Source organism: Tetrao urogallus, assembly GCF_951394365.1.
Source record: "Tetrao urogallus genome assembly, chromosome: 9".
Taxonomy (NCBI): domain Eukaryota; kingdom Metazoa; phylum Chordata; class Aves; order Galliformes; family Phasianidae; genus Tetrao; species Tetrao urogallus.
Genome location: NC_136822.1, coordinates 4601919 through 4615704, shown reverse-complemented (window position 1 = coordinate 4615704; position 13786 = coordinate 4601919). Strand labels below are relative to the sequence as shown.

The following is a 13786-nucleotide window of genomic DNA, read 5'->3' as shown; positions in this document are numbered from 1 at the left end:
AAGAACTACCCCCTTCCTGCCAGCAGAGCTGCAAACGAACGCATTCCTGAGAAAAAGCCGAGCTTCACTTATTTATTTTTAATCCTCCTGAAGGACACTTGGTGTTTTGCTGCACTGGCTTTCTTGTCCACCAGACCTGCACATCTGAGCAGTTATTTATTTCCTTAGCCTCGAGGACTCGGCTGCCCAACCCTCGCTTCCCTTGCTGCTCTCCAAGCAGGTTTCCATGCCTTCAGCTGGCTCTTCTGGCTTGCTTCAGAGCAGATACAGACACAGCACTCACTATTGGCTCTGAAGCACGATGCCACAGGGTGTGAAGCAGGCTGTGTGGGGACACAGCTCACCTGGAACAGGGGGCCGGGCTCAGGGCAGGCAGGAGAAGGCATCACTGGGAAGTGGGAACAGCCAGAGGGGATCCCAGTGAGGAGCTGCCAGCCCAGCTCTGTGTTTGGACCTCGCATCTGGATTTGTATTTATGTATTTATTGAACAAACTTCAAGGGGTCATTTCCCTCCTAATGGGATGACATTGGACACAAATACCACCCCCATTTTGGCTGGCCATCCTTGTGGCAGTGCGCCTGGCGCGGGCTGCAGCCCCCAGCAACTCCATCCTCATTCCATGCAGCTGCTGGGAGAGCGATGCAGCATTTCCCATCACCTAAAAGCTCCTCCAACTTGGAAGCGTCGCCTTTTCATTCATCCCAGTGAGGACTCACTCTGCTTCAGATGCTGTTTTTTGGGTTGCCACAGGGAGCAATGTGAGCAGCCAGCCCTCGGGTTTCTTGCAGCCAGGTCTCTCCCTGACCCATCCCGAAGCCAAGGATGCGGCTTTGAAGCCCAGCTCCTCCCCCAGGAAACAGAGAAATGCATGACATGCCGTGAGCTGAACGCGTCCCCTGGCTCCGAATAGCTGGGAGCTGCCAGCAGTGAGCCCCAGGAAGGTTTGCTGATTTCTTCTGCCGCCACACACTGCCCCCCACCTTCTCGTGGCCCTGCACAGAGGACCACGGCTCCAAAATCAGCCTCCTCCCCCTTCGGCAGCCCCCTCGGTATGCTCTGTTCTGCTGAGAGCAGCATTCCCCCAAGTGCAGAGCTGCTGTGGTCGTTAGGTTTCAGAGTGAACGGCACACTGAAAAGTGTTTGCCACCCCCCCAGGCACAGACACTGTAGGCAGCACCATTCAAGTGCAGCGACCTGCGCACTCCCTGCGGCACATAAATCCACCCTCCTCTGCTCCTCGCCAGGGGCAGCCATTAATGAGTAGCCAGGTGAAAGCTTATGGGACGGGTGCCAAAATAAACCCTGAAGTTCTCCTGAAACGGCAGCCTCCGTTTCTCCCAGTCCCCTCCCTGATATTATCTGCAGACCTCAACACTGGCACCTGGGGAGGATTAAAACGAAACAAAACAACGACCTCAAAGCCTGCACCGCTCTGCTTGGGGCGCAGGATGACAAGACGTGAGGGCAGGGAAATTCATAGAGGCAGGTTTGGCTTCCTTTCACTCCCCACTTAGTCTCAACCTGTTGTTTTGTGCTGTGACCATGGCAGAAGGTGTCTGTATGCAAGCAGCAGCATTTTTCTCTGCAGACTGATCCTTGCACCCAGTCATGGTTTGGTGGGCTCGTGCTTTGGGCAAAGATCAGTGCCAGGGCCGTTCTGCTTGGCTTTAGCAGTAGTGATGGCAGAGCAGGGGGGCAGAGGTGGTTCGGGCTGCCAGGGCTGCTGCCTCCTCTGTGGGATGCAGCACGGATCATGCCAAAGGCATCGCACAACAGGACCTGCAGCTGGCAGCCACCTTAGCCCCAGGCTCCACCCTGGGGGGCTCACAGGGATCACGATAGCCGCCTGGCTCAGCCGGTGCCTCTCACACCAGCCCCCATTTATACCCCCAAAGGCCATTGGATGGAGCTCCCAGCCTCCCCAGTTCAGGCTCTGTTCCCATCCTCCTGCTATGTCCGTAGCCGTGGTTGCCTGCATGGAAATAGCGTGGCGTCCGTAGCGTAGCTTGTGTTGCCGTGTACACCTGGCCTGCTGTGGGCTTGTGTCAAATAAAGGTGGTGATGAAGCACTCAGCTGGTCCTGAGCTTGGGGGTCCCCATTTCCCAGCCATTTTGGGGACACAGGGAGATGTGCCCCTCTGTGACCACACAGGTGACGGCGTTTTCAGCCACAGCAAGATGGAGCCATGTTTGGTGGGAGGCGCAACAGGCTAAATTTGGAACCTGCAATGTGTTGGTTGTTTTTTTCTTCTCCAAGTAGGCTCTAAATTTAGCAGGTGCTGGTCACCAGCCCCCTCCCAACCCTGTGTGTCCATGGCCGCTGGCTCATCCAAAGGCACCACAAGGAGACCCCATGGCAGTCGGCCTGTAGCTTGGCTAGGGTCTGGCCAATTGACCCCAAAGGCAAAGGCAAGGCAGGGAGAGCCTCTACACCTCTCCTCTTCATCTGCAGCAGCCATCAGGTCTGACATGGGCTGTTTGTGTACCACTGCTGACACCCCACAGCCCCCTGTCCACCTGCCCAACCGTGCGTCATCTGCTAATTTTACTAGTGGTGATTTAATCCTCCTCACCCTTGTGCAAAGGGAAACACGAGCGTGCCAGCTCCTGCAGAGCCCCCCAGGAGCGTCCCCAGTGGTAAGGACACCCTGTGCCCACCCCACGTGTCCCAGCAGCTTGTGAATGAGGCGTGATGGCAACTGCCCTGCTGCGCAACATGGGAGCCAAACTGCTCGCAGAGACCAGCGTCAGCCCTGGGGATGCTGACAGCCCTGCAGCACTCCGCACTGGTACAACACCTCCTGAAAAATTAGTGGCACACTTCTGTAAGGCCACCTGCAAGCCTACAGCCTCCAGATTGCAAGTCTCCAAGGCACCCTCCCTGGATCCCAAGCTGTGCAAAACACTACTTGCTGAGCACTCTCTTTTAACCTGCTCCATCAGGGATTTCCTGGGCCCTACAACTGTGAGGTTTGTGGATCCTGAACCATGGTAGCAGAGTGTCATATTCGCTGCTTACTTCTATAAACAGGGAAACTGAGGCAAGTAGCAGGGCCATGCCGGGTGCTGGGAAGTTCGTGTCCCTGTGGCTATGTCCTGAGCTAATTCCTGGTCCTCTGAGCCACCTGCAATCCTATATGGGCTGTGCTGCAGGTCCTGCTGGGGGGCCCTGAGGGTCTGTCCAGGGGTATGATTCCAGCCCACCTGCAAGCCTCCTCCTCCTCCCTGTGCCCCCGTTCCATCCCCTCACACTTCTACTCTGCCTTCCAGCCCCCGCCATCACCATCCCCCCACGGCCACTTGGGAAACCTGCAGCAACCCCTTCCCACCATTCAAATTCCTATGCAGATCGGAATCTCTTCCCACAGCCTCCTCTAAAGAGCCCTTTGAGGGCTACGAGGCGCGCAGGGGTCAAACAACATAGCGGCCGCTTGGGCTAGCTCAACTCGGGGACCCGAAGAGGAAGGAGCCCGAAGACCCCACCAATACCACTCATGCGCACCGCAACTGCATGAAGCCCGAAGGCCCCCTCACCCTCCTGCCTGGCTCTGCAGTGCGTGCTCTGCAGGACGCTGTACGTTCCTCATGAAGCTCCCAGGCTGGCCCAGCACCCCCCTTAGCTGCCCTTGAGCTTCCTTCCCAACCCCCTCCTGCGGAGGGCCGCGGCCACTTTAAATCCCGCACTGCCCCCGCCCCACCCGCCGGCCTCTTCCCCTTCTATTTTTTTATGAATGAAAAACGCTCTCGGCGGAGCCATGCAAATCGGTCGGCGCCCATTGGCTGCCTTCCCCCCTCCCACCCCGCCGTTCTCAATGGTGCCCCGCGGAGCGGCGCGGGGGGGCGGGCCCTCGGGCGGCGCCTCGACCAATCGGCAGGCGCTGGCTGCCGGCTGCCGGCTCCCCATTGGGCGGCGCCGAGGGTAAACAAGCGGCGCTGGGCGTGGCGTGGCGGGGGCTGCTGGCTCGGGAGCTGCGGGCCGGCGCAGAGCGGCAGCGCGGTGCCCGGCTCGGAGCTGCGCCGTCCCGGCACGCCCGGCCCCGCTCCCGGCCTGCAGCGGGTGAGCCCGCGGTGCTCCGCCGTCCGCGCGGGGTCTGGCGGCTCGATGCGGCTCGGTGTGGCGCGGCCCGGGGTGGGGGCGGCGCTTATGAATGGCGCGGGCCGCGCGGTGTGAATGGCGGGGGGCGCGCGCGAGCGAGGGCGCGCGCGCGGGAGGGGGAGGGAGTGAATGAGGAGGAGGAGGGGGGGGGAGGAGTTTATGAATGGGGCGCGCGGGGCGGCGTGGGAACGGGCCCGGCTGCGGCCCCGCGGCGCTGAGCAGCGGCACGGACGGTGGGGAGCGGGAGAGCGGCGCGGAGCGGGGACGGGGCCGCTTCCCCCCCGCGTGATGTCACGGCTGTTTCTATAGAAATTCGGTGACATCACGGCCCGGGGGGCCGCGACCCGCTGCGGGTCCCGCACCGGCACCCAGCCAGCCCTGAAGGGACCCGATTCTGATCCTGCCGTTGCCTCTCCCCCCGCAGCCTCGCATCTTGCCGGAACCCAGGCGGGAGCCCCCTCCCGGGCCGCCGTCGATGCTGAGCGTGCCGGGGGCACTGCCCGCCTCCCTGCACCATGGATGGCTTCTACGACCAGCAGGTCCCCTTCATGGGCCCTGGGGTAAGTCTGTCTAAAGCCTCCCCGAGTCCTTGAAACACCTGCTTGTGATCCCTTGAGGACACCTTCCCTTGGAATGCCTCCTCTTGGGTCCCTTTGGGCTGCCCCTCCCTTTTGTCCCCATTGTGGGCACCCCCTTCGGGGCAGGCACTTTCTGTTAGTCCACTTTGGGGCATGCCTCACCCCTCGTCTTTGAGGCACTTCCTTGGGCTCCCCCATCTTTTCGGGGGCTGCCACCCTCACACTGTGGCTGTTGCAGAAATCCTGTGCCGAGGAGGGCCGAGGCCGGTTGGGCTCCGAGAGGAAAAGGAAGTTTTTGGAGACCGACCTGGCCCACGACTCGGAAGGTAGGCAGCACTGCAGGCCCCTGTGGGTCCGCTCCCCTTGGGGTCAGCCTGCAAATAGCAGCATGTTTGGTCAGTGTTCTGTGGATGCATAAACCTCTCGCTGTGTTCCAGAGCTCTTCCAGGATCTCAGCCAGCTGCAGGAGGCCTGGCTAGCTGAAGGCAAGTCCTGATCTCTGCTTTTTGCCATGTAAAATCTCATCATGTGCATTTTTTTGAGAGCTGAAAATGCTATAAAAATGCTCTTTTTTTCTTCTTTTTTTTCTTCAGCTCAGGTCCCTGACGATGAACAGTTTGTCCCAGATTTCCAGTCTGATAACCGTAAGTAACCATACCGGCGTTTGCTCTGTGGGGTGGAAGCGTTTGGGGCACTGCATGCAACAGTGTAGGACCCCTTCCCTGGGAAAGAGACCAGCACCAAACCCCTGAGGCCTCGAGACCCTCGGGCTTTGGAGAGGGAGCACGTGTGGGTCTGTGCAGCTGGGGCTCAGTGTCCTGTGTCTCATAAATGGGTAAATCTGGGCCAAACACTGGGAAGGGTCTCTGCCTGAGCCCTGGGCTCCCCTTCGTAGTAGCGTCAATTTGCTCCAAAATGCTGCTTTTCCTTTTCAAGTGGAAGCGAGAGCTCGTGCTGGGCTTGTCGGTTAGCCACAATCTCTGCACTCCTGCAGCTTTTTCCAGTCCTGGCCTCGTGCTGCTGGCGAGAGCCGACCCGAGCGGTGAAACTTGAGCTGCTTTAAGCAGCATTAATCTCTGGCAAGCGAGCGTGTTTAAAAGGAGGCCAGTGAAAATGCAGTCCCTCTTGAATTGCATAATAGAGAGAGAGTTGTTTCTTAGCCGTGGTTCACTGCCCGAGCCAGGGGTTGCTGCACAGCTAATGGTGCACCGTGCGTGTGCGGAGAGCTCTGGCATTAATTCTCAGATGGGGTTGGGGGCTTTGAGTTGTTACCTGGAGAACGCGAGGAGCAGCCCGGTGCTGGGTTTGCAGCTCAGGCAGACAGCTAGAGAACTTGAAGGAAATCAAATTTAGCCTGCAGTCGAACAGATTTTTCATTCCAGCTTTGTCACAGCATGCATCAGAGTATCTTATACTACAGTAAATGCATGTTAATTATTGCTCTTTGATTACTTCTGAATGGGAAGCTTGCCATTAAACTGTTCCAGACAGCCTGGGCTTCAGATGCGCCTTTTTTCCCCCTTTCTCCCCCGAGATAAAAGGCAGAGCCCCGAGGCAGAGCCGCAGCCGCTGCTGCCATCCGCGCTCAGCCCAGCAGCTCCCGCTTGGAGCGGCGCAAACTGCAGCGTGCGTGGGAGGCTGGCTGCGGAGCAGAGCTGCTTCCAGAGCCTTTTGGCAGCCGCCGGCTTCCTTGTAACCTGAACGGCTCAGGGAGAAGAGAGACAAACTTCTCTGGGTGATGCAGGGGGGAAAAAGCATTTGGTCGAGGCTTTTAGTGAGCTCCTGCCTGGCTCAGCCTGTGCGGCCCGGTGTCACTGGGGTCAAAACAATTTTGTCACCTGAAGGGTGATGTTCCTGCGTGACTTCCTGCTGTAATAACCTTCCTGGGGAGATGAAGCAAAGGTCTCCTCACTGGCTGGGATGTTTGACCCCAGAGTTCCCAGTGATGGCAGCTGCTGAGGGGGCACGATGGGATGGGTGGCACCCAGCTCGATCCCCGTGTCCCCGTGCACTGCGCTGAGTGTCGGTGACACCCATCGTTCCCACCTTGCTGAAAGCCCTGGTGGTTTGCAAGCTGCCTGCAGCACGGCTGATAAAACTCTCGTGGGTCACAATGTCATGGCAGAAGTTGGGTTTGGCAGCTCGCAGACAGGTGTTGGCCAACACATGGCACGTGTCTCCTGTCCTCACGCCTGGCCCTGGGGAGGAGGGCATGTGCCCAGCACCTTATCTGGGGCAGTTGTTTACATAGGCGCAGGGTGATAGGACTGTGCTGGGGACAGCGAGCGCTGGGGGTGGGAACGTGTAGGGTCCTTTTTTTGGTAGGGAGGAGTGTTGTTCCCTGGGGAATCGTGTTCCCCCACATGGATGGTTCGCAGCAAAGGCGATGAGCAGGCTTTTTTTTTTTTTTTTTTTTGGCTTTTTTTTTTTTTTTTTAGACACCCAAATGAAGGCAGGAGGTTTGTTTCTGAGGAAGGAGCATTTAAACAAAGGAAAGCAGGAGCACGGCTTCTATTTCTGGCTCCTCTCCTGGTGTGACCTTGGGTGCGTCCTGTGCCGGGGGGACAGAGGGGCTGGCAGGGAGCTGGTGCCCAGGTGACGGCCGCGGCGGTGCCAAGGTCCCCAGCTGGTGCCTGTGTCGGAGTGGTGTTTGGGGCATGAAGCTGCAGCCTCCAGGCTTGTCACGTGCCATCCAGACTGGGGCTCAGGATTCAAAGCCCAAAAAGGTTTTGGGGTGTCCCTTTCCCTGCAGGAGCTGTCAGCTATTAGGTGGCATCTTGGGGCCGGCCTGGCTGGAGATGCGATGCTGTTCCCCCCCCCCCGGGCTCTGCCCATCCTATGGGACCAACGCAGCCCACCGAAGGCCATTGTGGGTGCTCCCCCCACCCCCTCCACGTGGCCCCTGCAGGGCCGTGCTCAGGTTGCCCAGCCCCCAGAGGCAGCGTGGTTTGGTGCTTCCCCCAGCAGCCGCTGGCGGTTATTTTTCTTTCTCCTGACTCTCGCCAAAGAGCTTTCCGGCCTCACCACCTTGCACAATCGCTCTGCTTTGAATGAACTTGGCGGAAAGGCCGAGCTGGGAGCGCAGCGCGCCCGGCCCCGTGCTGTTTGTGTAAGGAATTCAAACGTTGCACAAAGTCCAGGCTTCTTTGCGAGGACAGCTGGTCTCTGTTATGATCTTAAGTATCGTTTCCCTTTTCTTGAATGGCAGCACTAAGCTCTGGGGAAATTTTTCTTTCTTTTTCTTTTTTTCTTTCTTTTTTTTTTTTTTTTCTCTTTTTTCCCCCTTCCAACCGCATGAATGGAGCGCTCCAAATTGTTTGTGAATGGAGGGTGGTGCCCGCTCAGAGACTTTTTTCAATGAATAACCAGACCCCATTGTGCGGCTGGCGGAAAAACAACCCGCTTGAACAACACGGAGACTGTTAGAGAGAAACATGCCCGTGATCGGCAGCTGGAGCCCTTCCAAAGTGCCTTCCCCTTTGCTTTCTTGCGGCGTCGCAGCCTCCACACCGGCCCAAAATGCACGCAGGGAGAGCACAGGGGGAGCAAATCTGGCTCCGGGGAGGCTCCAGGCAGCGCAGGGGCTGTGCTTGCTCAGCCCGGGCTTCGTGTTTCAAATGCTCCTTTGGGTTTTTCCTGCCCTTGGTACCAGCTGTGCTGGGCTACGGCAGCGGGGAGAGAGGGGGGAGTCAGCAGCTCTTTAAAGGGTTTGACAAATTAGGGGAGCAGCTAATTACCTGGCAAGCTGTGAACAGTTGTCCTGGAGCTATTTGCTCCCCTCTGGTGTAGCTGGGCTGTGTTTAGACTTTGCATGAAGCTAATACTCCACTTCCGATTAGTGTTGGCTCTCCTGCTCAGGCGTGATTTAGGTAAAGATCTCTGACGTGCTTTCCCTTTCCTAGAGCACCCGCTTTTAGAAATTAAAGAGGTTAAGCATATATTACTCCGTTTAAAATGTATATATAGTGAATGGGCTTGGAGCTGGGAAGGCTTTGGGTTTAATGGGCTGTTTACCCCTTGAACTCGTACAGTCATGGCTCCCATCCCCAGTGGTCCCGGCGCTGAGCACAGGACACGTGGTGCTGGTTGCTGCTCACCACTTCTGGCTGGCTAATTTGGGGCTGCGTGCAGGCAAGCATGTAGAGGCTTCCATAGATGTGAGTCTGGATACGCTCAGGGAAAGGTCCATGTGTGGCAAAGGGCGGCACAGCTGGGCTCATAGCTGCTTTGCAGGGGCTGGTCCATGCACACCGCTCATCGGTGATCACCCACATCCCTGTCACAGCCTGTGCTCTGCCCCCACGCATCATGAGAGGAGAGCAGTTCCCGTCTGCAGGTGATACCCAGGTGTCCCTATAGTCCTTGCTGAGGATTTTTTGTGCTGTTGTGTTTCTCTGGTGCTCCCGTGGAGGGGATCAGCTCCTGGTTTCCAAAAGGGAGCACCCACACAGCTGTTCCCCAGATCTGTCTGCGCCTATGGCCTGCTCCCACGCAGCTCAGAGTCACGGCTGGAAGTCAGTGGTGCCCATGTCTTCCTCCTCCTCCTTCTTGTTGCAGTGGTCCTGCACGCCCCACCTCCAGCCAAGATCAAGCGGGAGCTGCACAGCCCTTCCTCAGAGCTGTCGGCCTGCAGCCACGAGCAGGCTCTCTGTGCCAGCTATGGAGACAAGTGCCTCTACAACTGCTGGTATGTCCCTGCGAGCCCCGTTCTGACATCCTCTCTTTGGAAGCTGGGTGATGGGGAGCGTTCCATGTCGGCAGTCAAAGCACCGGTGCTAGAAGGAGTTTGGGGTCCCCTGTCTGGCTAGTCGGAGCCCCTTGCAGGTGGTCACACCACGAGGGTTGTTTCCTGATGCCAGTGGTAGCGGTGGCCATGTCACAGGCTCTTGTCTCATGCGTCAGTCTCCTCTGCACCCTGCTTTCCCTGGGGCCCGCAGCTGTCTGACCGCGTTAGCGTTGCCTTGCCCTCAGCCCCCATCCCCTCTCCCCACTGCAGTGCCTACGACAGGAAGCCCCCCGCCGGGTTCAAGCCATTAACACCGCCCGCCACGCCGGTGTCCCCCGCGCAGCCGGGTTCGTCCCTGCCACCGCCGCCGGCCCCAGGGGTGCAGGCAGCTGCCCATGGCGGCCCAGCTGCCCCACTGCGCAGCACGGCGCCGGCACCACACCTGCTGCAGGAGCAAAGACAGCAAACCTTCGCCGTGCCGCGGCCGCCCCACCCGCCCGTGCACATGCCAAAGATGATGTCCGAAAACCAGTACCCCACAGAGCACAGGTAAGGCTCGGTGGCCTCCAGAGGTGGGGACGTAGGCGGGACACTTGTCGCTTTTTGCTGGGGCTGCAATGAGTGCGAACCCCAGCACCTCTTCTGGGCTCGTGGGGATGGTGCTCCCTATGGGAGGAGGAACTGGGGCTGGATGCAGCGCACAGGGAAGGTCAGGCTGCGTCCCTTCCTGGCACAGCAGCCAACTCCGGTACAGAGCTCGGTTCTGGGCGACCTTGGAGCTATGCGGGGGACTGGCTGCGACCCATCTGGAAGTGCCATACCAGCACGGGGCTTGGGTTTCACTCAGGAAGGGCAGGGGGACGCGGGTCGGAAATGGAGTAATCCCAGCCCGTCAGCTGGGAGGGATCTGGTTACAAAGCTGAGCAGCGCTCAGCGGCCCCGAAAGGAGCGGGCGCCCGGAGATCGCCTTTCACGGTGCTGCACCGTGCAGGGGTCGGCAGCACCCCTCAGCCCACTCCCATACCCCATGCAGCACCGAGCCTCATGGGAGGGCACCGGCCCCTCGCTCCCAAAATAGTGCTGTCCGTACCCAGTTCAAGGTTTAATCCTGGGCAGATTAGTGGCCAACTGGCTGTGCGGCGCAGCAGAGGGGATTTGGCTTTGCGTCAGCACCTGCCCCGTTGCAGTGGCCCTGGGCCCCAAGCAGCACTGCCTCACCTGCTTTAAGCTGGCTCAATTTTTATCTTACAGCATTGGTTTTGTTGTTTTTTTTTCCCCACGCTTACCCCTACATCCCATAGGTTCTTGCCTTATGCAAGGTGGATCTCCATCCCTTGGCCTGGGGGACCAAGCACCCTGACAGGCTCAAACCCAGGTGATGGCCATGCGCTGTGTCCCAAATGGGGACACGTAGCACTGGCTGAGCTCATGGTTGCCCCTGGTGACACCGTGTCCCTTTTTCTCCAGGTTCCAGAGGCAGATGTCTGAGCCCTGCCACCCCTTCCCACCTCAGCCTGGCATTCCTGGGGACAGCCGCCCCGTCTACCACCGGCAGCTCTCAGAACCTGTTGGCCCCGCTGCCCCCCACCCTGCTCAGGGATTCAAACAGGAGTACCACGACCCGCTCTATGAGCACGCCGGCCCCAGCCTGCCCGGCCCCCCTGGGCACGGCTTCCAGTCCCCCATGGGCATCAAGCAGGAGCCCCGGGACTACTGCATCGACTCAGGTAGGTGAGGAGCAGGACGGACATACTGACATACTGGGGCCTGGGTTCATCCCACTGCAGCTCCTGGTGGCTGGCGCCGGACTCCACGAGCATCACGGAAAATCCTCTAAGCGCCTTAGGGCCTAAAAATACCACAGCCTTGGGCTGGGGGTGGCCGGTTCAGTGCAGCCGAGCAGATGGCTGGGAGGGAAGGGAGGCGGCCAAAAGCCTGGTGCTGGTGATGGGCAATTGCTGCCTCCCATCATGTGTGGCCTAAATAACGTGGTGAAAAGCCGGTTTCAGCTGCGCTACACACAGTTGTATGAGTGAGTCCCAGTGCTGTAAATTGTACCACTTTTCCCTAGAGGTGGGAGTGGGGCTGTGTAGCATGTCGGGTGGAATAGGGCAGCCTGGGGCGGTACATGGGGTTGTGCTTGGGGATGAGGATGCACCAGGCTTATGGCTGCCTCTGTTTCCCTTTCAGAAGTGCCTAACTGCCAGTCCTCATACGTGAGAGGGGGCCTCTTCCCCAGCAGCCATGATGGTGAGAAGTGTGGGATGGAGCCTGCTAGCATGGCCCTTCCTATCCTATCCCCTCCCTCCTTCCCCTGGCAGCTTTGCTCCGCACCCGGGGCTCTCCCTGCTCCCAGCCTCTCCCTGCAGACATGGGAATGATGTGCCACCCTGTATAATCTGAGATAACCACCTGAAATAGCTGCTAAGAGGGCTTTGGCCGTCCCGGATCCTGGGGTGAGGGGAGGACAGAGCCATGTCTCAGCAAGGCCCATGGCAGAGGAATGGGTACCTGGGGAGGGGGCTGCTCACAGCAGGCTGTTCTTCCCTTAGGATTTTCATATGAAAAAGACACACGATTGTATTTCGACGACACGTGCGTGGTACCAGAAAGACTGGAGGGTAAGCAAGGGTCTGGTGGGGGGCACTCTTGGGCTCAGCGCGGGCACGAGCTGGACCTGAGGTCTGCTGCTGCCCTTGGGTCCTGTGTGGCTGAATGGCCATCTCACCACAGGTAAGGTGAAGCAGGAGCCCACCCTGTACCGCGAGGGCCCTCCCTACCAGCGGCGCGGGTCGCTGCAGCTCTGGCAGTTCCTCGTCACGCTCCTGGATGACCCTGCCAACGCGCACTTCATCGCCTGGACTGGCCGTGGCATGGAGTTCAAGCTGATCGAGCCCGAGGAGGTACGGGTTGGGTACGAGGCCGTTCCCTCCTGTGCAGGTGGTGTAGAGGAAGTAGCCAAGCAAGTGAGAGCAGCTGTGGTTGTTACCCATAATATCCCCAACATCGTGCATGGAAATTGTGGTTTGGAAGCAAATTTTGGCAGGCTCCCCTCATCAGATGCCTTTCGATTAGGCTTTCAGCTTCGTGTGGGCTGCACTGCAGCAATCCAATGAGATTTGGAAGGGACGGAGGGGATGGGGGAACACTGTGGTGGTGTGAGCAGTGCCCTGGGGCTGGCAGAGCGCTTGTGTGGTTTGGCTTGTTTGAGGCACCCGTGCCTGAACACAGCTTTTCATCCCCTGCAGGTAGCACGGCGCTGGGGCATCCAGAAGAACCGGCCGGCCATGAACTATGACAAGCTGAGCCGCTCCCTGCGCTACTACTATGAGAAGGGCATCATGCAGAAGGCATGCAGCCCTGCACCCATTTCGGGCACCCTCAGTATCACCCCAGCACACAGCACCATGGGGTGACCCTGCCGTCGCTCCAAGCCAAACTCCTCATTCCCCAAGCTCACGCTCTCTCTGCTTGCAGGTGGCCGGCGAGCGGTACGTCTACAAGTTCGTGTGTGACCCCGATGCCCTCTTCTCCATGGCATACCCCGACAATCAGCGTCCCTTCCTGAAAGCAGAGCCCGACTGCCACGTGAGCGAGGAGGACACCCTGCCGCTGACGCACTTTGAGGACAGCCCTGCCTACCTGCTGGAGGTGGAGCACTGCGGCAGCCTGCCCTACGCGGAGGGCTTTGCCTACTGATGGCCGGCTGGCGGAGCGACCAGCGCTAGCACGCACGTCTGCTGTGGGCCAATAAGGGCAAAGGTTTTGTAAAGAGTATTTTTTGCCATTTCTTTTAAAAACGAAACACAACAAAAAAAAAAAAAAAAGGAAAAAAAAAACAAAACAAACAAAACAAAAAAAAAAAACAAAAAACGCGTGCGCGCACACAAACTGGCCTTTACCTTTAAGCGCAATTGGAGGAATCTAAAATGCCCAGTGTGTGTCAGCGCTGAGCTCGCAACCTTACTGTCCAAGGGCTAGTGCATAGGACTGCCCGAGGCTGGCGCCGAGCGTCCCATGGCTGCGTTGGGGAGCTGGGAGCTAAGCACCAAGTCTCTGACCCTGGCCACGCTTCTCGCGAGCATGCGATGGCTGATGGCTTCAGCAGCGCCTGTGGGACTGGTCTAGACGGTGTGACTGTAGCGAATTGTCACGACAATCTGCTTTGCATCGATCACAATACGCGTAGCTGCCTTGTGTGTTGGAAAGGGCTTTGATTTGCACAGACGAGGGGGTGTCGGGGGGCTCGGTGCCCCGGGGCTGATGTGTGCGGCGTCCCACCCCAAGCTGGAGGAGCCTTCTGCCTTCTTCCCAGACACAACCTCCCCGTCCCTCCTTGTTCCCAGCAAGCATTACTCTCCCATTTAACAATTTGTCAGCCTGC

At 58.6% G+C, this 13786-nt stretch overlaps 1 protein-coding gene across 1 annotated transcript; it reads left to right on the top strand.

Moving 5' to 3' along the window:
* Positions 1–4613: 4613 nt before the first annotated feature.
* ETV5 (ETS variant transcription factor 5) lies at positions 4614–13144 on the top strand (the record flags this gene model as incomplete). Its single annotated transcript, XM_079539864.1, has 12 exons — positions 4614–4658; positions 4915–5002; positions 5114–5161; positions 5270–5320; positions 9234–9363; positions 9673–9951; positions 10870–11129; positions 11593–11652; positions 11955–12023; positions 12136–12305; positions 12651–12752; positions 12880–13144. The coding sequence occupies 12 exons, from the start codon at positions 4614–4616 to the stop codon at positions 13099–13101; spliced, it is 1524 nt and encodes a 507-aa protein (XP_079395990.1). The 3' UTR covers positions 13102–13144.
* Between the last annotated feature and the right edge of the window lie 642 nt (positions 13145–13786).